This window comes from Stomoxys calcitrans, chromosome 2, assembly GCF_963082655.1.
Source record: "Stomoxys calcitrans chromosome 2, idStoCalc2.1, whole genome shotgun sequence".
In the NCBI taxonomy this organism is placed as follows: Eukaryota; Metazoa; Arthropoda; class Insecta; order Diptera; family Muscidae; genus Stomoxys; species Stomoxys calcitrans.
In genome coordinates, this window is record NC_081553.1 from 6,421,808 (window position 1) to 6,445,172 (window position 23,365).

General features: G+C 36.2%; 2 protein-coding genes across 2 annotated transcripts; both read right to left on the bottom strand.

The window, feature by feature from the left end:
• Positions 1–1,647: 1,647 nt before the first annotated feature.
• LOC106092160 (uncharacterized) lies at positions 1,648–6,844 on the bottom strand. The gene is made up of 7 exons (XM_013258933.2): positions 6,702–6,844; positions 5,917–6,639; positions 5,455–5,858; positions 4,364–4,481; positions 2,338–2,928; positions 2,132–2,263; positions 1,648–2,061 (listed from the first exon to the last, which is right to left on the bottom strand). Exons 1-7 carry the CDS (start codon positions 6,819–6,821, stop codon positions 1,663–1,665), a joined length of 2,487 nt encoding a protein of 828 aa, XP_013114387.2. The 5' UTR covers positions 6,822–6,844; the 3' UTR covers positions 1,648–1,662.
• A 7,902-nt stretch (positions 6,845–14,746) lies between these two features.
• Positions 14,747–19,811, bottom strand: LOC106092159 (lipase 3-like). Its single transcript, XM_059363634.1, has 3 exons — positions 19,710–19,811; positions 18,920–19,642; positions 14,747–15,027 (listed from the first exon to the last, which is right to left on the bottom strand). The coding sequence occupies exons 1-3, from the start codon at positions 19,809–19,811 to the stop codon at positions 14,755–14,757; spliced, it is 1,098 nt and encodes a 365-aa protein (XP_059219617.1). The 3' UTR covers positions 14,747–14,754.
• Positions 19,812–23,365: the final 3,554 nt, after the last annotated feature.

The window sequence follows — 23,365 nt, forward strand, 5'->3', positions numbered from 1 at the left end:
TATTCTCCCCAAACTCACCTTGCGAGGAAAATATTTCTACTCCGAGAAATATTTTCCACGACTCCAGTGATTAAACCATCCACTTTCCTCCAGAGCTAACCCCCAACATTTTCAAATCTTTAAAAATATAGACATTGAACTGAAACTTTTCACACGATTTTGCTTTAATTTGGGACAGGGAGTTGTGTTAGGCCCTTCAAAATCCTTCGCTACTCCCGAATACCTTTCATTTGAGTCCTTTATTGATATATACGTTCAATATGTCTATTTGGATCAGTTTTCGGGCTTGGGCTACCCCTTGGATTCTTGAAACCAATTTTTTATACCACATTGGCTTTCTACTCTCCAATATCTTTCATTTGATACCCATATTGTCCCTATCGGTCAACTTTTGATTTTGGGTGGCGTTTTTGTGATAACGGGGGAGCATTCTCCCCCTTCCAACAAATTACATAGCCTATAGCTCTTTCCTGACCATATTCGTAATTTACTCGCGAATACCTTTCATTCAAGCCCCATATTGTCATTATCTTCCAATAAACCAATTTGGGGGGTTTTGGGGTCGGGGCAGCACCCCCATTACTTGGACTCAATTTGTAATATGGAAATCGTACTTTACTCTTGAATATCTTTCATTAAAGTCCCATATTGTCCCAATCGGTCCACTTTTAGTTTTGGGTGGTGCTTTTGGGGTAAGGAGGAGGTCCGCCCCCAATTCGATATCTAAAAATTATATAGCCTATTACTCCTTCCGGACCATATTCGTTTGTATTCATTCATTTGTGACGTCGCTTTGCTGCACGCCGTTCGGACTTGCCACAAAAAAGACCCTTATCATGGGGCTTAAACTTTAATCGGACTGAAAAAGAGATTATGGAAAGTATAAATTCAGTGGTGATTATAAACATCCACTGAGACACAATTTTACATGTGTATTTTATTTTTTCCCCTTCATGATTAAGCAACAGCAATTTTCAGCAAACCACAGACTTTCAGCTCAAAGTTTAAGCTCAATGATAATGGCGCTCGTTTTTTGTGCAGAGTCCGAACGGCGTGCCGCTTTGTGACTCCAATTGTAGTGTTAAGGATACCTAACAAATGTAGCCAGCATTAGTAAGGGGATAACAACCGCTGAAAAATTTTCTGTTGTTCACGCTGGGATTTGAACCCAGGCGTTCGGCGTCGTAGGCGGACATGCTAACCTCTGCGCCACGAAGAGGCCTCCTGTGGTGCAATTTGAAATATTATTTTGCAGTTTAAATTTTGACCAACAATTGCACATATGATCTTCAAACATTTAAAATTTTATGTAGAACAAAAATGGAATGACCGTTACTGCAATGGTTTGAAACTAAAGGCTATTTTCTAGTTTGCCACAACCATTAAGACATCAGAGAAAGGAGAAATGTAGTACTTGATTAAAATAAATGGAATATTAAAAAATGCATTCTTTAATAATATCCATAACATTTTTTTTTATTCAAATTTAAAAAATATTAAAATTTTTATTAAAATCAATTCTGCAATACAGAAACCTGATATAATTATAGAATAATTATAAAAACTCTCACATAAATATGCAATAGTGAACTAGGAATAGTTCATAAAAGTTAAAGATTGTAGATCAATTATGTTTGTTAACATTTTCCGTAAATTTGTTTTTTATTTCTTACTATGATCGGTTTCATATTTTAGGCAGAAATCAATAACTGGATCATTGATAGTCTCCTTGACTTTCATGGCAAAGATAAAATCCAAATGACCCCAGTTAACATCTTCAATTAGCTCAAAATGTTTCAAATTTGATAAGTGTTCTGGCAAACGTTGGACATCCTTGTAAGTGGCGGAACCATCGGCCATGCCGTAATAGATGTACATTTCAGCGGTGATTTTATCAAGGGGATAATTTGGTGGCTCCTCCTGTCCATAAAATTTCATATTTTTCTTGGGCCCATGATCGTATTGGCGGAATTCATTGCTAACATATTCCTGAATGAAATGTATAGCTTGGCTAGTGGAGATTCCCGCAGGATGCGTCTCGGCCAATTGGGGAAGGAGAGTCTATGCAGATGAGGTAATCGATTAAATGTCATTAAGAAGAATTTTCATTTGGAATCATTTTCATATTTACATAGTTTAGATTGGGATTCTCGGTACCGGCCCACAAAAGAAATAATGTCTGACAGTACTTGGGGAAAGTGGGTTTGCCTCCACAGGCAGTGTCGAGAATGCGTTGGACTAACACATTGTGAGGGGTAAATTCCTTAAATTACAAATATTTCGAAAGAATGAAAAATAGACCATTTTTGTATCAACGAAAGAAAATGTCTGCCTTACCTGAGACTGGAAAATGTCTGCAGGCTTTCCAGGATAACCTATGTAGGGAGCCAAACCAACCACCAAACCATCGGTTACGTTGCCCATGAATATGGGCGGCGCCAACATATGAGCCGTCTTAATTTTATCATTATACTCCGGCATTGTTGAGGTCATTACAAAAAATACTGTGGTACCCTGTGAGTGGCCGACATAATGTAGTTTCGACTCACCGGTTGTCTCCAATATATAATCAATGGTCTGTGGCATATCAATATTGCCAATCTCATGCCAACTGAAGTCCCAAAATTTGGGATGATTTAAAGAAATTTTTGAGTTGTTGCGTGAATAAATATTGCCTCTAGCGTTGCCTAGCCATACGTCGAAACCATTGTCAGCAAAATTATAGGCCAAAGCATCGTCGGGACCATTGAGGAGATAACAATCCGAGCAAGAGAAGAGACCATGTTGTATAAACACAACAGGTTTCTTATCGCCGGCATTATTCAGCTTGGGGGAGAATGGTATGCGAAATATATTCAAAACGTAGCCATCTGAAGTTTCCACATAATGAGACTCAGCTGGGTAACCATGTTCGCGAATGCGATCAGCCTATAAAATTTAAAAACAAAAATTTATTTTAATTGAATTAAAGACAAAAAATTGTTGATTGGAAGGTTTATTTTCATATCTTCCACCATAGGATGGGGGTATGCTAATTTCACATTTCGTTTCTAACTCATCGACATGTTAATCTGAGAACCAAAAAAGTATATATATTCCTGATCGTCTAGACATTCTAAATTAATTAAGCCATGTTCGTCCGTCAAAAGCAGGCAAACTATCAAAGTAGTAAAACTAGGCGCTTGAATTTTCTCTCTCTTACGAATAAAAATTGAAAACACGATTTTGTTTTGGTCATGTTCACCAATTTTAACCTCTATAACGAACATCGCTATCACGAATACTTCTCTGTAACAAATTATTTTTAAAGCGCAAGTCGGAATTCTTACACAAACTAATGTCTCTATAACGAATTTTTGGCAAACTTTTCTACTCCCTCCATAAAAGGATGGCAATATACTAACTTCGTCATTCGGTTTGTAACATGTGGAAATACTTATCTAAGACTCCATAAAGTATAGATATTCTTGATTGCCATGAAATTTTAAGTCGATCTAACCATGACCGCCCGCCTGTCTGTGGAAAGCACGCTAACTTTCGAAGGAGTAACGCTTGGCGCTTTGCCAGAACCGCTTCCATTATCGGTCGGTATAGGTGAGATGTAACCGGGGGATGGAGTGGGTACATTCGGTTTGACTCCTTTTTTGTCATCGTTTGATATCTTGAGCTCGTGGAGAATAGAATAAATATCCGATTTGGTTTACATTTTTTTTTTCGACGCCCATGTGCACAAGAACATAAGCCCATAGGCTTGGAATATTATATAGACTAGCACATGTGCCCCACACTGATCTACATTTATTATAGTCTAAAATATAAATAGCTGTCAAAAAAAACCAATCCTCTGATTCAAGGTCACGCTATACAGACTAGCACATGTGCCCCACACTGATCTATATTTATTATAGTCTAAAATATAAATAGCTGTCAAAAAACCAATCCTCTGATTTAAGGTCACGCTAACTTGGAAGGCTTGTGTTCTATTACAAGTTTCTATACCAATGTCAGATATGGTCCATAGCCGAAAATAGCTTTCTTATAAATAGCGATTTCAATTGAACCGAAAAATGACATTTCTGATCGAAGTAAAAAAATTATTTCCATATGAACTTCTTGCAATGACCTCCAATTGCTGCCAAGAGAAATAACAATTGCGATCTATGGTCGGCCGAATCGACTTAATGCACTTTTTCAGATCACTTCGGAACTAACATCGACAGCATAGTTTTACATAAGCGACGGCCCGACCGAACAAAGATTTTTGTTATTTCTAAAAAAATGTGAAAATTGTCTCCTAATCCCCTTTTAGTATCCACTATTGTCTTTTCACGTAGGTCACTTTTATATTGCATGCTTTACTCACCGATGTCTTCATCTCTTTGAGTGGCAAATTAACATAGGGTTCTTGTTCCAATTTGTAGCCCTCAACGGCTGATGCTGCTACTAGCAGAGCCAAAAACCAATATAATTTCATCCTCTTCCTTTAGCCGTCCAACGAACACTATATCCAGTGGGGTCTAATTCGTTACGAACGTAAGGTTCCAAAAGTGATGAGTTATCAATAGAATATGTTATTTTCAGCTCTTAACTTGGAATTATCTTATCTGAAGATAATGCTTGTTTTTCACTTCTCCCAAAATATCACGCCTGATGAAAAGTAGCAGATCTCAAATGTCGATAAGGCATTTTAATCAGAGAATGGGGGTACGAGGGCTAATGGTACTTCACAAAAATTATTGGTCATAAAATTTCACCTGAATTTTCAGAAGTGTCTACATAGATTTATGATCCTGAACTTTAGTTCCAAAATTTTGCAAGCTGATATTGACTATAAAAAAGGGAGGTCGATTTAATTTTGAGAATCTTTAGTTTAACTTCGTATGCTACCATAGAGCGCATATAAATCAATTTATTTTGAAAATTAAAAAAAAAAACAGAAAAGTGGATATAACACCACTCTCAGACATGGGTTAAAGGCAATTGTTCACGATAAGGCGGAAAAACCTTAATGCTGTCATGCATTTTTGACTATATTAAGCATGCTTCGGACAATATATTCCTAAATATTATTTTATAATGTTGAACAAAAATTAAAACGTCGTTAACCCCCTCAGGATGAATGGGACATATATGTCCCATTTTATATGTCCCAATCATTTTCATTTAATCAATAGAGAATTAATAATGAAATATATGTCTCATGTTTTTTAATTTATATTAATAGCAAAATTTTTACCATTTTGCTATTTATTTAGTAAATAGCATAACTCTAACTACGAACAACATATGCAATGTAATCAAAACTCTATCGAGCGTTTAAAACACACACCCAAAATGTATATTTTGGAAACTTTTAAGTTTTATTTTGTCATTTATTTTTGACCCGCCAACATGTCAGCGAGTTTAATTATAACTTTAATTTAACTTTAAAATATGTATAGCACCATTATTTATGGAATGGTTTCTGGCTCCTCCCCGTTTTCATAGGCTAGACAAAAGTTTACAACCTTGTCGTTGATAGTCTCCTTAACTTTTAAGGCAAAAATGAAGTCGATATGCTCCCAGTTTAGATCTTCTACGAAATACCAGTTTTTCAAATTCTTTAGGTGTGGCCTTATGCGTTCCACATCCCTGTAATCGGTTGATGCATCCGAAAAGCTGTAGTACATATATATGCCGGCTGATATATTTTCCAGGGGATAATTTGGTGGCTCAATCTGTCCATACCGCTGCATATTCCTCTCAGGTCCAAAATCGAACTGGCGGAATTCATTGCTATCAAATCCCTGTATGTAGTGGATACCTTGATTGGATGAAACCCCAGCGGGATGAGTTTCAGCTATTTGAGTAAGAAGAGACTGAAAAAAAACAAAGATATATATTCCCCAATGCTAACCCATAGATATCAAAATCTACCGTATTCAAGTTGGTGTTTCCGTGCCCAGCCCAAGTGAAGAATAGATTTCGGCAGTATATGGGGTATTTCGATTTGCCACCGCAAGCTGTGTCCAGTACTCGGTTAACAAACTGATTGTGGAACATAAACTCTTGATCCTCCAGCAATAGAGATCCTTTTCCGGGTTTACCAACTAAAGGTTCGAATAGTTTTAACAGGGCATTAGTACAATTTCCCATAAAGCCGGCGGGTGCCAACAGATGGGCCGTCTTAATTTTATCATTGTACTCTGGGCGCATAGAAGTCATTACATAGAATGACGTACCACCCTGCGAATGTCCAGCATAGTGAATTTTGCTTTGGCCTGTCTTCTCGATGATATAATCAATCATCTCGGGCAAGTCAATGGTTCCAATCTCGTGCCAACTGAAGCGCCAGAAATACGGATGGTTGACGGAGACTACGCTATTGTTACGCGAATAGATATTGCCACGGGCATTTCCCAGCCAAACATCGAATCCAGCATCCACCAAATTGTAGGCCAAGGCATTGTCAGGACCATTTAAGAGAAAGCAATCCGAGCAAGAAAAGAGACCATGTTGAATGAAAATAGCTGGTCTATATTCATTTTCATTATTCAGTCGAGGCGAATGGGGAATGCGGAACATGGTCAATATGTAGTTGTCAGAGGTTTCAACTCTATGAACCTCCGCAGGATAACCATGTTCGCGAATACGATCGGCCTGAGGTTAGATAATCAAATTTTAGCAGTTGTAACTAGGAATTAAAAAACCCGGACACCTACCGAAGTTTTAACTGGTTTTAAATTTAGATCCCAATAGGGGTCATAATCTTCGACGTAACATTCAGCTACTGCCAACCCACCTAGCACCAAGGCCGCCAGTATAAATGTTTTCAGCTCCATGTCTGAGAGAATACTGCCTGTCGTACGGTAAAGAATCGAAAACTTTTTGACCATTTAACAAATTTCACAGATACAATTTTCTATTTTCGATCACCTCTTTAGGATAATCTTATCTTAGATGTTTGCACCACTTAACATGTTCGTTAATATTTAGTGCATAAAAGCTTAAAAAGGAACCAAAATGTTGAGCTTTTATCAATCTCTCTATTCTGATAATCCATTATGTTAATCAACTTAATCATACAGAAGTACCCTGATATATTGACCAATAATAAACCATATACACTAAAAACACAGATGAGAGATATTTGTAACGAAAGAAGCCAGTACAATAACAATTGAAACTGAAATACCAACAACAATAGTACTTTACAAATAACTTTGTTTAAAGGATAACCTGATAACCAAGTTTAACATACGCACATAAACTGGAAAACTATGTTTAATTAAGACATTTGTGCATTCATTACGAAATTCACTGAAATCGGAACTATCAAGGAATTTGTATTACTGATAAAGAATTGATCGATTAAAATAAGGTTCAAAGAAATACGAATTTCTATATCAAAAACAATTAATTAACACCTTATTTGAAAATATTGTTATAAGTCAATACCAAGTGTAATCGATCAAATTTTGGTCTATATCTTTATAACAGTGAGTAGTTTTAGGCCTCCCGACATCCGACCCAAATATGGTTCAGATCGGACTATATTTAGATATAGCTGCCATATAGACCGATCTGCCGATAAAGGGTCTGAAGCCCATAAAAGCTTTATTTATTGCCCAATTTCGCTGAAATTTGAAACAGTGGGTTATTTTAAGCCTTCCGACATCTGACCTAAGTATGGTTCAGATCGGACTATATCTAGATATAGCTGCCATATAGATCGGTTTGCCGATAAAGGGTTGCTGAAATTTGAAATAGTGAATAGTTTTAGGCTTCCTCATATATGATCCAAATATGGTTTACATCGGACTATATTTAGATATAGCTGCTATATAGAGCGATCTGGCGATAAAGGGTCTGAGGTCCATAAAAGCTTTAGTTTTTATCCGATTTCGTTAAAATTTGAAACAGTGGGTAGTTTTAGGTCTCCCGATATCCGTCCCAAATATGGTTTGGATCGGACTATATTTAGGTATAGCTGCCATACAGACCGATCTCCCTATCTAGGGTCTGAAGCCCATAAAAGCAGTTTTGTTTTATCCAATTTCACTGAAATTTGAAACAGTGAGTAGTTTTAAGCCACCGATCCGCCATCCGACCCATATATGGTAGAAATAGGACTGTATTTAGATATAGCTGTCATATAAACCGATATACCGTTTAAGGATCTGAGGCTCATAAAAGCTTTATTTACTACCCGATTTTGTTGAAATTTGAAATACAAAATTCAACAGCGACTTATATTTATAAGACCACTCAACGTCCGTGCCGAATTTGGGTGCATAACTTATCCCATTTTTATCGGATTGTGACGAAAGGGGGTTTACATATATACCCGTGGTGGTGGGTATCCAAAGTTCGGCCCGGCCGAAATTAATGCCTTTTTACTTGTTTCTGTGTAGTTAGCTCCAATAGCTCTGCGCAGGGTGCAGATTTTTAATATTATGGGTCTATCATAAGTAATACATAACAATCTGCTTGAAAGATTCAAAATGTTTACGTGACTTTTGCCAAGTAATGTAGAAATTATGGATTTTAAGAGCTTAATAATTTAAATAGTCAACTCAGATGTTATTTGTATGTATAGCCTAGTTGACTTAAATTTGTATATACCTGCACCTAGCACGAATGTGTATTTAAATGTAATTCCCTGATTTTATAGTCATTATGGTTAAATCCGACGATTCCATTCAAAAATTAAGTTCGAGCTTTATGTCAAAGCCTTCAACATAACAAAATGCTTTAGTTGGTAAGCATGCGCCTAGAAGGAGATGTAAATGGTTGCATTATTCATAAAGTAAATCACTACATTATAAGGCTCCAATGAAAATAATTATATGTATTTATTTACTTACAAAGGTAAAAATGTAAATAGAAAGCGTCGCAATCAAAAAACAATAAAATTCCGCTATACGCACCGGGCGGGTTCGGCTGTGACTTCTTTGACATTACGCGGATCAAAAATTTGCATTCTATATGTGAAATCTGCTCCTCAATAGCATTCACTGAAGGACAATTTTGCATTAAAGTCGAAGTTTGTTTAAGGATTTATGATTAATTCTTCGATCGAAAAAAGCGATCTGTATAAAACTGGCAGTTTCAGCGTTGTTTTCATTCCACATCTAAAAGTTTAAATAAAAAAAAACAAGTAAAAGCGTGCAAAGTTCGGCCGAGCCGAATTTTATATACCCTCCACCATGGATCGCATTTGTCGAGTTCTTTTCCCGGCATCTCTTCTTAGGCAAAAAAGGATATAAGAAAAGATTTGCTCTGCAATTAGAGCGATATCAAGATCGGGTCCGGTTTGGTCCATAATTAAATTATATGTTGGATACCTGTGTAAAATGTCAGCCAATTCGAATAAGGATTGCGCCCTTTGGGGGCTCAAGAAGTAAAATAGAGAGATCGATTTATATGGGAGCTGTATCGGGCTATAGACCGATTCAGACCATAATAAACACGTATGTTGATGGTCAAGAGAGGATCCGTCGTACAAAATTTCAGGCAAATCTTATAATAATTGAGACCTCTAGAAGTCAACAAGCTCAAGAAGTCAAGATCCCAGATCAGTTTATATGGCAGCTATATTAGGTTATTAACCGATTTGAACCTTATTTGACATAGTTGTTGAAAGTAAAAATAAAATACGTCATGTAAAATTTCAGCCAAATCAGATAGGAATTGCGCCCTCTAAAAGATCAAGAAGTCAAGTCCCCAGATCTGTTTATATATGACAGCTATATCAAGTTATGAACCGATTTGAACCATACTTGGCACAGTTGTTGGATATCATAACACAACACGTCGTGCAAATTTTCATTCCAATCGGATAAGAATTGCGCACTCTAGAGGCTCAAGAAGTCAAGACCCAAGATCGGTTTATATGGCAGCTATATCAAAACTTGGACCGATATGGCCCATTTTCAATACCAACCGACCTACACTAATAAGAAGTATTTGTGCAAAATTTCAAGCGGCTAGCTTTACTCCTTCGGAAGTTAGCGTGCTTTCGACAGACAGACGGACGGACGGACATGGCTAGATCGACATAAAATGTCATGACGATCAAGAATATATATACTTTATGGGGTCTCAGACGTATATTTCGTAAATAAAGTAAATTATTTTATTTTTTTATTTAAGAGCACAAAAATACCAAACACTTTACAGAGGTGGCGGCAGAGGCCACAATTATCTGAGACGTAAATGAAGGAAATACCCAAGGAAACGAAACTTTCGCGATCAAGGCGTATGTATTGGGTTGCCCAAAAAGTAATTGTCGGTAATATAGTAGTAATATAGTCGGCGTTGACAAATTTTTTCAACGACTTGTGATTCTGTAATTGCATTCTTTCTTCTGTCAGTTATCAGCTGTTACTTTTAGCTTGCTTTAGAAAAAAAGTGCGCGAAATTTTGTTTACATTTGTTTGTTTGGCGTCAATTTTAATATGGGTACCACATGTATTGAAAGAAATTCATTTAACAAATCGAATCAACGCTTGTGATATGCACCTTAAACGCAATGAATTCGATCCGTTTTAAAAACGAATCATAACTGGAGATGAAAAATGGATTGTTTACAACAACGTTAGTCGAAAACGATCATGGTCCAAGCATGGTGAACCAGCTCAAACCACTTCAAAGGCTGATATCCACCAAAAGAAGGTTATGCTGTCTGTTTGATGGGATTGGAAGGGTGTGGTATATTTTGAGCTGCTTCCAAGGAAGCAAATGATTAATTCGGATGTTTACTGTCAACAATTGGACAAATTGAATACAGCCATTAAGGAGAAGCGACCAGAATTGGTCAATCGTAAAGGTGTCATATTCCACCAGGACAACGCTAGACCGCACACATCTTTGGTCACTCGCCAAAAACTGAGTGAGCTTGGCTGGGAACTTTTGATGCATCCACCATATAGCTATGACCTTGCACCATCAGACTACCATTTATTTCGATCTTTGCAGAACTCCTTAAATGGTAAAACTTTCGGCAATGATGAGGCTATAAAATCGCACTTGGTTCAGTTTTTTGCAGATAAAAGCAAGAAGTTCCATGAGCGTGGAATACTAAATTTGCCAGGAAGATCGCAAAAGGTTATCGAACAAAATGGCAATTATGTATATATTTGATTAAAGTTCATTCTAAGTTTTATTAAAAATGCATTTACTTTCTTTTAAAAAATCCGCAATTACTTTTTAGGAAACCCAATATAAGGTGGCCGCATCGGCGAATTACTCCAACAAAGCATCTTTTTTTCAAAAAGAAAGCATCTATGTATGTCAATATTTGTAAACAGGACGAAGAAAAATCGATTCGCCGTGACATTTAAACTTTGCGGCAAATTTCCTCCGACCAATTAGAGCAAGAAGAAAGAAGTTAATTAATTTATAAATATCAATCAAGAAAATAAAATAGCTACCAAGTGAATGCCTTTAACCTTCCACGGTAGACCAGGGTAGTTCTGGCTCAATTCCAATTGGGCTGGGATTGATTCAACCCCAAAGACGTGTCTCGGTTGTAACCAGGGACCACACATCACATGTATGAAATGTATGACTCTCTGTTGAACATGATTCCTCCTGAATTGAGTTCATACGATGTTGATGGACAGGACGTTCCAAGAGTAAAGGGCTCAAATAGGATTATTGTCAAGCACCACAAGGTCGGTTTTTGTTCCCCTTCAATATTTGTGGGATTTTCAGGTATTTGAAAAGGAAGTTTGTTGGCTACTAGGATGGCGTTTTCATTTTGGTGTGTGGCTGTCAGAGTGAATATAGTATGCTGCCAAGATTGGTCAATGGGCTTGACGATATTGTCATGCATGTTGGCTCCATAACTTCTTCATTCTAATGTCTGTAATGTATGGCATTGTGCTGGCGTAAATTTTGTCGGTGTCCTTCAGCGCTTTTTGAATCTTTTTTGGGGGCGACACAATGAATCTAAGTTCCCTGAGTGAAGCTGATAGCGATTGAGATTGAGCGATAAGCTAAGTTTAAGAATCATAACAGCAGTTTATAATTTCATGAGGCGAATTCAAAAATGAATTGACATATCAATTTCCACCAGCTGTGCTTATGCGGCCACCTTATTAAATACGCCTTGTTCGGGATGTTTTGGATTTCACTTTCATTTTTCGCTTCAAATTATTTTGATTTTACCACATAAACAGCAAGCCCAAATGATTGCTTGCTTTTATTTAAGAAATCTTATTATGAAAATTTATTACATTTTGGCACATCCTACATGGGTTAATAACAAGTACATTTGAGGAGAAAAGTGAAAGTGAAACCCAAACACACCCGGTTATTCTTTTTGGCTTCGGTTTGTACCCACTAACTTTGTTCGAAAAATATTTTAGTTACTCATATCAATGACTGCAGTCAGATTAAGGTTTAAGCTCAATGATAAGGCGCCTCCTTTTTTATGTCGAGGCTGAACGGCATGCCGCATAGCGACAGCACTTAGTAGAGAAGTATAAACATGGCAGAATACGTCACTAATGTAGCCAGCACCGCTCAAATTTTTCTGATGTTCACGCGAAATCACGATTGCTTTCGAATCTTCTGTATTTGCTAGGACTATATCTATCTTTGCTAACGCATCTAGTAGGATTCTGGCTCTCTCATTTGTTCTGCGACTTTCCAGGTATTGGAGTCTCCGCCTATAATTACAGGTCGGTGAAAACTGGCGTCATTCGCTATATATTATCAACGATGTTCGCGAACTCGTCTAGTGGAATGTTGGGGGATATGTAACAGCTATATATATACCATCTTGACCCTGGTGAATCCGGTTTCGGAGTGGTTCATTTCCTCTTCTATAGCCATTTTTCCAGTTGCACATATTGCAGCCCTACCTGAGTGTTTCAAAACATTATTCTTGTACTGCTCGCAAATAATTGCATCGTCAATATTTTGCTCATAGATCTTGGGCTGTCCTGCAATAATGATGAAATTTGGGTTGTCGTAAAGTAGGCGACTGAATCCAGTTACAACAAATATTCCCGTCATGTTTTGGGGGAAAATTGGCTTGTCAAAAGTCGAAAATTTTTTATATATCCCAAAAATGACACGAAAAACTTTCTCAAAATTCTTAGGAGTGAGATTTCTGGAACCCGTTTTAATGTCTTGTTGCATTTGATGGGCTTAGGAAATAAAAAGAAATGTACGAATTAAAAAAAAAAACTGTAGTCGGCCGATAAATATTGTCAAGGTATAACTGTACGGTAATTTTGAGATCTTTAGCTCTATATGTAAATAAAGTACCATTTTGTACGCTTTAGCACCTAAATGTACAAATTTCAAAACCATCTTCTAGTCATCCGTTACGTACTGCTAAGGTGTACATGTATCCCTAATGTCATAGAAGTAGATCAGTCTGTAATAAAAGTACCACTTTGTACGTTTTAGTACCAAAATGAACGAATATCACCTAAATCTGCTAGTCGTCCGCTAAATACTGGCAAGATGTGCTTGCATCCCAAATTTCCAATATGTAGTTCTATCTATAAAGAATGTACTTAATAGTGCCAATTACAGCACTCAAGTACTTTTTATTCCAATCCTGGTACGATTTCAACATTTCATATTTAGTACAACTTATCGTATATCTGTCAAGACATCGATCATTTTTAAATTTCTTTTTTTTAAATTTTACCCTTCTTCGTTCTCTGTAAAAGTTAACATGCTATTTATTTAGTACTTTTTGGTACCAAATGTATGATTTGTTAATCACTTGTTAAATTTCAGAGCTCTAGTTCAATTCGTAAAGAAAGTATGAAATGGTACCAAATACGGTACTAAACGTACGTTTCATCCCTTTCCATTACTAGAACAGCCGGAATTATCACCTTCTCTTTTCGAAAGGCAATCATGATAAAAATTAATTTTTAACTTTAAAATTTGTTTCATTACTATATTTGAGATTAAATTCATAATGAAATAATCTCCAAACAATATCGACGAAATAAAACCCAAATAAAATTAGATACTTCCAAAAATACTTTTGATTTGGAAGTTAAACCAGTACATGACATAATTAGGTTTCATTAACATAACATATACATAATTAACATAATATATATTCATTGATTGGGTCTTCAATTTTTAGTACAGTAGATGTGCAATGTAGGTGTTTTCGACGGTTATCGCATTTTATCCATAACTATTCAGTACAACTTGGAACTAGAAATTATCTTTAGTATACCTGAGATTAGAGAAGGTGCAGGTCGAACAAATTTAGACCCTTTATTTGTTAAGCCTTCATACGATTTTAAAAACTTTAAACTAATCCCGGTAATTTAATTTGGTGTTTTTCATATTTGTTTAAAATTTTTTTTATTTTGTATTCTTTAATTTTTTCCACAGCTTTAGGGACATACTTTATTTCTGATTTTTCTTTCTACTCCCTCAGTTGTTTATTAATAAATGAAAGTTATTTTATTAGGATCTTAAACACACCACAGATAAACTCAGAGCAAACCTACAGGGTGGCTGATGAATATTGCTACAATGATGAATATTGCTACATTTTTTTTTCGGTGTATGGAATACATTTTTCTTTTATTCATGTTAAATTAAATTATTAAATTAATTATTAAATTATTATTAATTAAATTAATTAATTAATTAATTAAATTAATTATTAAATTATTATTATTAAATAGAAAAAAAGTTATTACATTTTTTTTTGGTAGCGGCTTTCATCAGCCACCCTGTATATATAGTTATTATTTTATTGAACTTTGCTGCTTGCACTTCTTATATAGAGTTTGATAATAGTGGAAACAGGACCAAATGGTCATTTCTTAAACTATTCCAACAGAATGATATAAAAAAATAAATTACTATTATATTGATAATATGTATAATATTTTCACATATCAAATGCCAAGCGTCATCCAATAAGTTTGGGTCTATTTGAAAACTGCGCTCAATTTGGAATAGTTCTTCGTCGATATATTCTTTGATATAAAAAATTCCATGTTTAAACAAAATGTTAGAAAAGTAAGATGCCGCTTTCGTGGGGAACGCCTGAAAAACAAAGCAACAACATCATTATAGACTGCAGCACAACAAAATTACCAATCAATAGTTATCATTTCACCATTCACCTGGTACCATAATGCCACCACCACACAATGATGTATTTGTCATTCAAAATGGAAATTAATTCTCTCGATGAGAATTGTCAGAAATCTCTTTTATGGCCTAAAGATGAAGAATATTCCAATTGGAAATCGGTTGCGATTTAGATATATGTATGCATGCATCCATTTAAAGGGCATTACTGGATTGATCTCCAAGAAATGCAGGGTTCAACGGCATTACTTCAAATATAAAAATTTTATTTTGTTGTGTGTTGTTGACCCTTTTTTATTATAATTTCGGATAGTTCGATAGTGGATAGTTCGGCTTGTTTTATTTTAAATTTTTCCGATATTTCGATTGCCGCCGGTAATCTTCATCAGATTATAACAGAATTTAACAAAAGCACAGAAACAAAAATATGAATTTGATTACAATTTAACGTTTGAAACAGAAATTACATTTTAAAACAAGTGAACTTATTTCTTACACCACACAAGAATGACTGAATCTTATTGTCTATTGTTTATATTTGTCTATTGCTTATTTTTTGTATTAAGTTTCTATACATTGGTGCATAGTGGGCTGTATCCGTTTTGTAGTTCATACGTTCGGCAGTTGGGGTGTTAATTATGTGCAGCATTTCAAATGTGTATCTTCTTTTGTAGTTAGGTTCTTGGGCTAATATCTTGCGTCCTTGAAATTTGGTATATGTCCTCGAGGTGCACAGTGGGCTGTAAGTGCAGTCTTCTGTTCTTAAAGCTTATCCTTTGCCTTTTAATCCGATTTATGGGCGGAAACCCTTGTCTTTAGTGTTGTTTTTGTAGCACCAATATATGCCATTGGGTGTTAATTGGACTTGTCTCCATCGCAGCTTTTCTTGTATACCACGTTCGATTTATCCTCTTTCCTTATCCTGTTTTTAGTCTTGCTAAATAGCAACCTATATTGACGGTATTGCCGCTTTTTAGTGCCAGTTGGTATGAGTCCATGTTGTAAATGTTGGAATTACAAAATCTCTCCGAAAAGCCTGAAATATATGTTGTCCTTTCATAAATTCTTGTTCGAAGTTCCTTCGCATCCTTGTCCTTTCTGTTCTTCACGTGTTTTATTCGATCCGTTACTGTTTTTCTTGGGAAATCATTTTGCTCTAATATGTTTCGAATTCTCTACCTATCGATAAAATTTGTGGCAGTGTTGATTTTCATCCTCCTTGTATGCTTTGAATAGAAATTGATGAGTCTTCCCAATGCTGGGTCTTTTTGATACCAATCGAGCTTCAATCTGTTGCCTTTCCTATGGACTACTGTGTCAAGGTAGGATAGCATCCCATTTGTTTAACATTCCATTGAAAATTGGATCTGTTTACTGAATGAATTCAATATTCCGAGTGTGTTTTCTACTTCATTATTGTCGATTATCCAAAACATGTAATCTACATATTTGGGCAAAAATCGCGGTTTGCTCGTCAGTTTATCAATGCAGATTGTCTAGTAGTTCCTCCATAATTATGTCTGCTACAATCGGCGATTGGCATGCCTTTTTTTCTGTTCATAAAACCTGTCGTCATACATTAAATATCTGGAATCCTTTGTACATAAGTTTACCATCTCTATAAGAAAATCCATTGGGATTTTTGTATAATTGTCCATTTCTCCTTTATTGTCGATATTGCCAGATTGACAGGAACACTGGGGAACAAGGATACAACATCGAACGAGACTAGCAATTCCGTGTCTTTAATCTCCTTGTCTTTGATTCTCGTTTTGAATTCTATTTCGTCTTTTATCTTGTATATTGAGTCCTTTGTAACATTGTTTAATATCTCTGCGATCTAATTGGATAATCCGTATGTAGGGGAATTTATGGAAGAACATATCGTCCTAAGTGGTATGCTGTTTTATGGATTTTTGGTAGACCATATATCCTTTGAGTGTTAGCAGTTTTACTCAATAACTTATTTCTTATCGTCGTGTTTATGATGTTTTGATTAAAAAGGTTGTCCACAATTTTGTTGTTTTTGAATTGAATTCCTGATTTTGGGTTTCTTTTTAGTCGACTATACGTGCAGATGTCCCCTATGGTGCATCTCCTTTTCGCGTCATATTCTCCCTTTTTCATCGCCGCTGTTTTTCCTGCTTTATCTGCGCTTAGTATTAAAATCTCCCCATTTTCCTTTAGAAATTTTCGAGATTCCCCCACTGTGCTTAGAATAAATTTGTTTCTCTCCTACCCAAATTATATTTCTGTAAATGGTTGTCTATAAATGCATGCATTCTCTTGAATTTCTCTGCTCTCCAAAGTCTGAACACACTCCCCCCCTCCACAAATACATTAAATATAAAATATCATAAATCGGATCAAAAGGCAAAGGATAAGCCATTAAAACCGAAGACTACACTACCCACTGTGCAACTCGAGGACATGTACCAAATTTCAAGGACGTTGAGATATTAGCCCAACAACCCAAGATATTTTCATTTATAGGTAGTGGCAGTTGCCCAACAACAAAATATTGTAAAATAGAGAGATCGATTTATATGGGAGACGTATCAGGCTATAGGCCAATTCAGACCGTAATAAACACGAATGATGATGGTCATGAGAGTATCCGTCGTACAAAATTTCAGGGAAATCGGAAAATAACTGCGACCTCTAGAGGCTCAAGAAGTCAAGATCCCAGATCGGTTTATATGGCAGCTATATCAGGTTATGAACCGATTTGAACCTTATTTGACACAGTTGTTGAAAGTAAGAATAAAATACGTCATGCAAAATTTCATTCCAATCGAATAAGAATTACGCCCTCTAGAGGCTCAAGAATTCAAGAATGACGAAATTAGTATACCCCCATCCTATGGTGGAGGGTATAAATATAAGCAATAGACAATAAGCTTCAGTCATTATTGTGTGGTGTAAGAAATAAGTTCACTTGTTTTAAAATGTAATTTCTGTTTCAAACGTTACATTTTAATCAAATTCATATTTTTGTTACTGTGTTTTTGTTAAATTCTGTGTTATGTTACTATAATCTTTTTAGTTATCCATTCCCTGATGAAGATTACCGGCGGTAATCAAAATATTGGAAAAATTTTAAATATTGTAAAACAATTAATAAAAAACACCGACATCTATTTTTAATGATTAATTGTACATGACCTCAACCCGAACTATTCACGGAATTGTAATAAAAATTTTATTTGATAAATATCGGTTCAGATTTATATAGATGTTATATGTTAACATTTTTCATATATTTGCAGTTTTAATGCAATAATAGGCGAATTTATACCCTGACGCAGGTTCCACACAAGTTGGAACCTTGAGTTCCGACCTGTGTGGTTTTCATCGCTGAGAGTTATTAGCAGAAAGCTACTGGACGCGTCCACAGATTGAGGATAGTGGAATTCTCTGTATGTACACGGAGTAACTGCAACTGCAGTCGTGGACAACCGGTATCGAGTGCATAGTCTCAGTGACAGATCAGGCGTCATCGGATCTTGTTTTAATACTGAGTCACATAAAGCATAATGTGACAAATTCAGCAATTCTGGCGCAATTTAAAGAAATCAGAAAAAGCAATTCGAAAAGACTACTTAAAGTTAAACATATTTTATAGGTTTTTTTAACATATAAAGTGGGAGGTTCCATTTTAAGAAAAAAAATTCAATATGGAGTATGAATTTCTGTTTTTTGGAGCAGGTGGAGCTGGAGGTCAATGTATCGATAAATATTGCTGGAATTTTGTATATCTTCATTGAATTTGAAATTTTACTAGATCAAAGATCGAATTCAGTATTAAATATGTAAAAAATCTTTTAATCGAAATATTACTTACCTTGGTATAATTAGATCCTGCCCACATTAACAACAATGCATCACAGTAACTGGGGCCGTTGATTTGACTGTTGCACGTCTCTTGGAGTATACGCTGAACATAGCGATTGAGAAAAATGTATTCAAGCATATCTGGCAATAACATCCATTTTCCAATAGTCTTAGACATAAATGGTACCATATTCACCAACAAGCAACTAGTGCAGTCCGCCGGGAAATTAACAGACGCTACCATATGGAATGTTTTAATTTTAACACCATAGTCTGGCCTATCTCTTATCATCGCTAAAAACAGGGTCATTCCCTGAGAGTGTCCCATAAAATGCAATCGTGATTCGTTCGTCTGCTTCAGAACATAATCAATCATTTGTGGAAGATCAATGTTGGCGCTTTCATGCCAATCAAATCTCCAATACTTTGGCTGTTTTAGGGAACAGTTTGTCTTGCTGGAAGAGTAAATATTGCCGCGCACATTTCCTAACCAAACATCAAAACCACTATCGGCCAAATTGAAGGCCAAAGCATTATTGGATTGATCTTTAGTCAGAAGAAAGCAATCAGAAGAGGAAAATAATCCGTGTTGTACGAATGCGACAGGTTTCTTCACGATGGCATTACTCAAATGTGGCGAATAGGGAATCCGAAACAACTTAAGTACATGACCATCTGAAATTTTCACGAAATGAGATTCTGCAGGGTAACCAAGTTTGCGAATGTAATCCACCTATGTATAAATAATAGAAGTGTTATTAAAAGCAAATAATCCACAGTAGATTCATGGGGAAAAATACCGACGTTTGGTTGACCTCTTTTTCAACATATTGCTGAATTGCCTCGGAGCATGGTTCAGCTACCACCAATAACACCGCAATTAAACATGTTTTCACCTCCATGTCCAGGGAAACAAAGAATCATCCATAATAACTAATAATTTTTGATAAAGCAAAACCATTTCAATGCTTAGATTACCATATCCATTCGAATATGAGGGTGGTTTAAGAACAATAATTAGAACACATTGTAAGAATATGAAATTTGCTTACGGAGCTAGTCGAAAAGTTCTATGCCCAAAGGATTGGTTTTTTTTGCGTTATCAAGTGGTGATATGTCATATTGTACACATATTTTTAAGGCTCCCCAAAGCTTTGAATTTGATTTTTTTTTTGTACTTAAGTTACTATGGACGCCTATAAAACCGTATGCACTTCGGCTCATTAAACAATTTGTCAGCAATTTGTATCCACTCATTAGCTTAGGTTAGGTTGAAAAGGAGGTGCGATATTAATCCGCCTCATGCCACTATGGACATACATACACCTATGCCGGTATTCGTCTTGCTGTACGCTCTAAATACTATCCACTCACTAAGGCTGCTCAACATTTGAGGATTATTGAGATTGTTAAAACTTCCTTATACAATATTTTCCGAAAACTAGGTCAAAGTGGTTCCAAACCTTTTTTGTATCTCAAAATTAATCATCAAACCATTCCAAACGTTTAAAAGTTTTTAGCACAATAATGCCAGAGTTTTTATGTTTATATGTTAATGTATAGATTCATATCTTCAAAGAAATACTTTCTTGAGAAATACACTACAAAAGATACACCCTAATGTATTCTAGAAGCTAATACACAGGCACAACATGATAAAAAATGATTGTTAAAGTAATGGTACGAATATGTCTTAACGTAACAGTTATCTACCAATTGATTACGGTTTATTGTGAGTAAACACCAACGATCAGTATTATGTCCCAGTTGGAAATAAAGTAAAGTAAATAAAGCTTAAATAATTAATAATTAAAAAAGTAAAAAACGGCAATAAGTTTAGCCGGACAAAAGTTTGTTTACACACTACCATGGATTTTCGCCGATCTGGTTGCTTAATCAGGTTGATCTATGTGAACCACACATGAGAATAACGTAGAAGGCATGACATAACTACCAGATAGTAGACCGTTAACAGCTGAGTACAATTTTTTCTCACGAAGTGTACGATCTGTCAACCAGTTTTGGTTGTGTGTGTGTGTGTGTATAATAGCTAAGAACCATACACACTCAAACAACGAAAATTGGCGCGAACTAGTAACATAGACAAATTCAGAGTTGCACTAATTACTGATTTTGACAGATAGTGTACTCAATATTTTGTTGTTGGGCAACTGCCACTACCTGTAAATTAATATATCTTGGTAGAAGGTGTAATAGCCCTATGTTACAAATCGGAAGGAAGAAAGGTTTTTATGTTCCCAAGGAGTCAAATCGGAAGATCGGACTACATGGAACCGAAAATAGGGTTCATTTAGACCATGCCTAACGAAATTATAGTAAGGACATAAACAGTTGCATAGGCCACCGTAGCGCAGAGGTTAGCATGTCCGCCTATGACGCTGAACGCCTGGGTTCGAATTCTGGCGAGACCATCAGAAAATTTTTCAGCGTTAGTTTTCCCCTCCTAATGTTGGCAACATTTGTGAGGTGCTACGCCATGTAAAACTTCTCTCCAAAGAGGTGTCGCACTGCGGCACGCCGTTCGGACTTGGCTATAAAAAGGAGGCACCTTATCATTAAGCTTAAATTTGAATCGGACTGCACTCATTGATATGTGAGAAGTTTGCCCTGTCCCTTATTGGAATGTTCGTACTCAAAAATTTGTGCAAATTTACAAAAATTGTTACTGTAAGTCGTTCGCGTACTTTATTTGCCACCAAAAGAGAGCAGAAGAGTGCGCGAGAACATTTTTGAGTGTTTGGTAATTGAGAGCTTGCAAATTTCTACGGGAGATTTTTTCCCACAGAAATTTGTAGCTTCGAACAGCTGTTTTATGAAATTCAGCTGTTTAATTCAAATAAAAAGCAAGAGATTAAAGGCTGTTCTTACTCTCCCATCAGACCTAAAATCAGCTAGGAACATATGTGTTTTGTACTCTTAAGAAGTAAATTATTTTTTATTAGTACATACATATGTGAGCTACATTAAGATCCATTTAGAGGATACCCAATTTCTCGTGGGTCTTACAAGCTTTAGTTGAAAAAGATCTTTGGATGTAATCCCTGAAACGAACTAGTTTCTTTTAGTATGGGTGGCCCGAATTTTGTGTGGATGTCTAAGCTACAAGTGTGCTGTTTCAAGAAAATTTCGGCCAAGCCAGAGCAAAATTGAGATATCTGAAAGTTCAAAAAACCAAATAGGGGCATCGATTTAAAATCCCGGCACGGTATAGCTATGAGTACCACCCAGACTGGAACATTGAGGTCTGATTTGTGTGGTGTTCATTGCTGCCACGAGAGCTTAGCTGCGAACATGCATCCATACGAAAGTGACTGCAACGGCAGTTGCGGACAATCAGCGGTATCGAGCGGAACGTCTCAATGGGAAGTCGGGCGGCACCGGCTCTTGCTCAAATATTGAGCGCCCTTGATGCTCGATATGACAAGTCGAGTTATTGGCGCCTTTAATTAACCAATGGCCACCCTGTTTCCGCGGCGATTGGTCCTTTGGACCGGAACGAGCTAGCTAGGAGCTTAATGAAAATCGCCACCTCCATGAAATGTGGCTACAACAACAACATCGTTTTAAATATGGACACGTTTTGCAATAAATGTCGACTATACAACTTTATGGGGGGCCGCTGTATCTCAGAAGTTAGCCTGCCTGTCTTTGATGCTAAACGCCTAGGTACCCGGAGAGAATATCGGAACAAATTGTTGGCAGTGGTAATTCCCCCCTATTGGGGCAATCCGTTCGGATTCATTGAGCTTTAAACGTTTATCGGAAGTATCCCTGCTGTTCCTTTATTGAATGTTTATGGCGACTTTGCAATATATTTTTACGGGCCTTTCTGAGCCCTATTTAATGTGGCTGGTGTACTTTTCATTATAAGATTTTTCAAATAAAACCAAAGAATAGTTTAATAGATTTTGTAATGTTTAAGGTTTCACTTTCCCTATCTCTAGAAACTTGTTATATTGACGCGAATAGAATTCAATAATTATCATCATAAGATTGCTTAAATAAAACCAAAGAAGAAATTAGGTTTGGCTGTTTGTTTACGTGAGAAAACACCCGATTGCTTTCAAGATAATATCTTTGGATATTTCGAGGTCTTACAAACAGAATATCGAGAATTACATATTCCCCATCCTACGATGCACAGTGGGATAGAAACTTGTGGTCCGATATTCAAAATTCTGCATTATCAAAATTCTGGATTTTACTGGATAGCGCTCAAAAATCCCTACAAAAAAGTCCGCTTGTGGTATATGCCGCGTGAGAACGAGTAAAGATATTTCTTTGAAATTGGAATAGTTAGAGCTGAGGTTAACGAGATCGTGTGAAAAATTTTAAGGAACTAGGTGACAGATCCCTTAAGTTGGTAACCTCGGCATTTCGAAAACTTTTTCAGGCTGCCATATTCATTTGTGGTCCAATTTTCAAAATTCTTTTC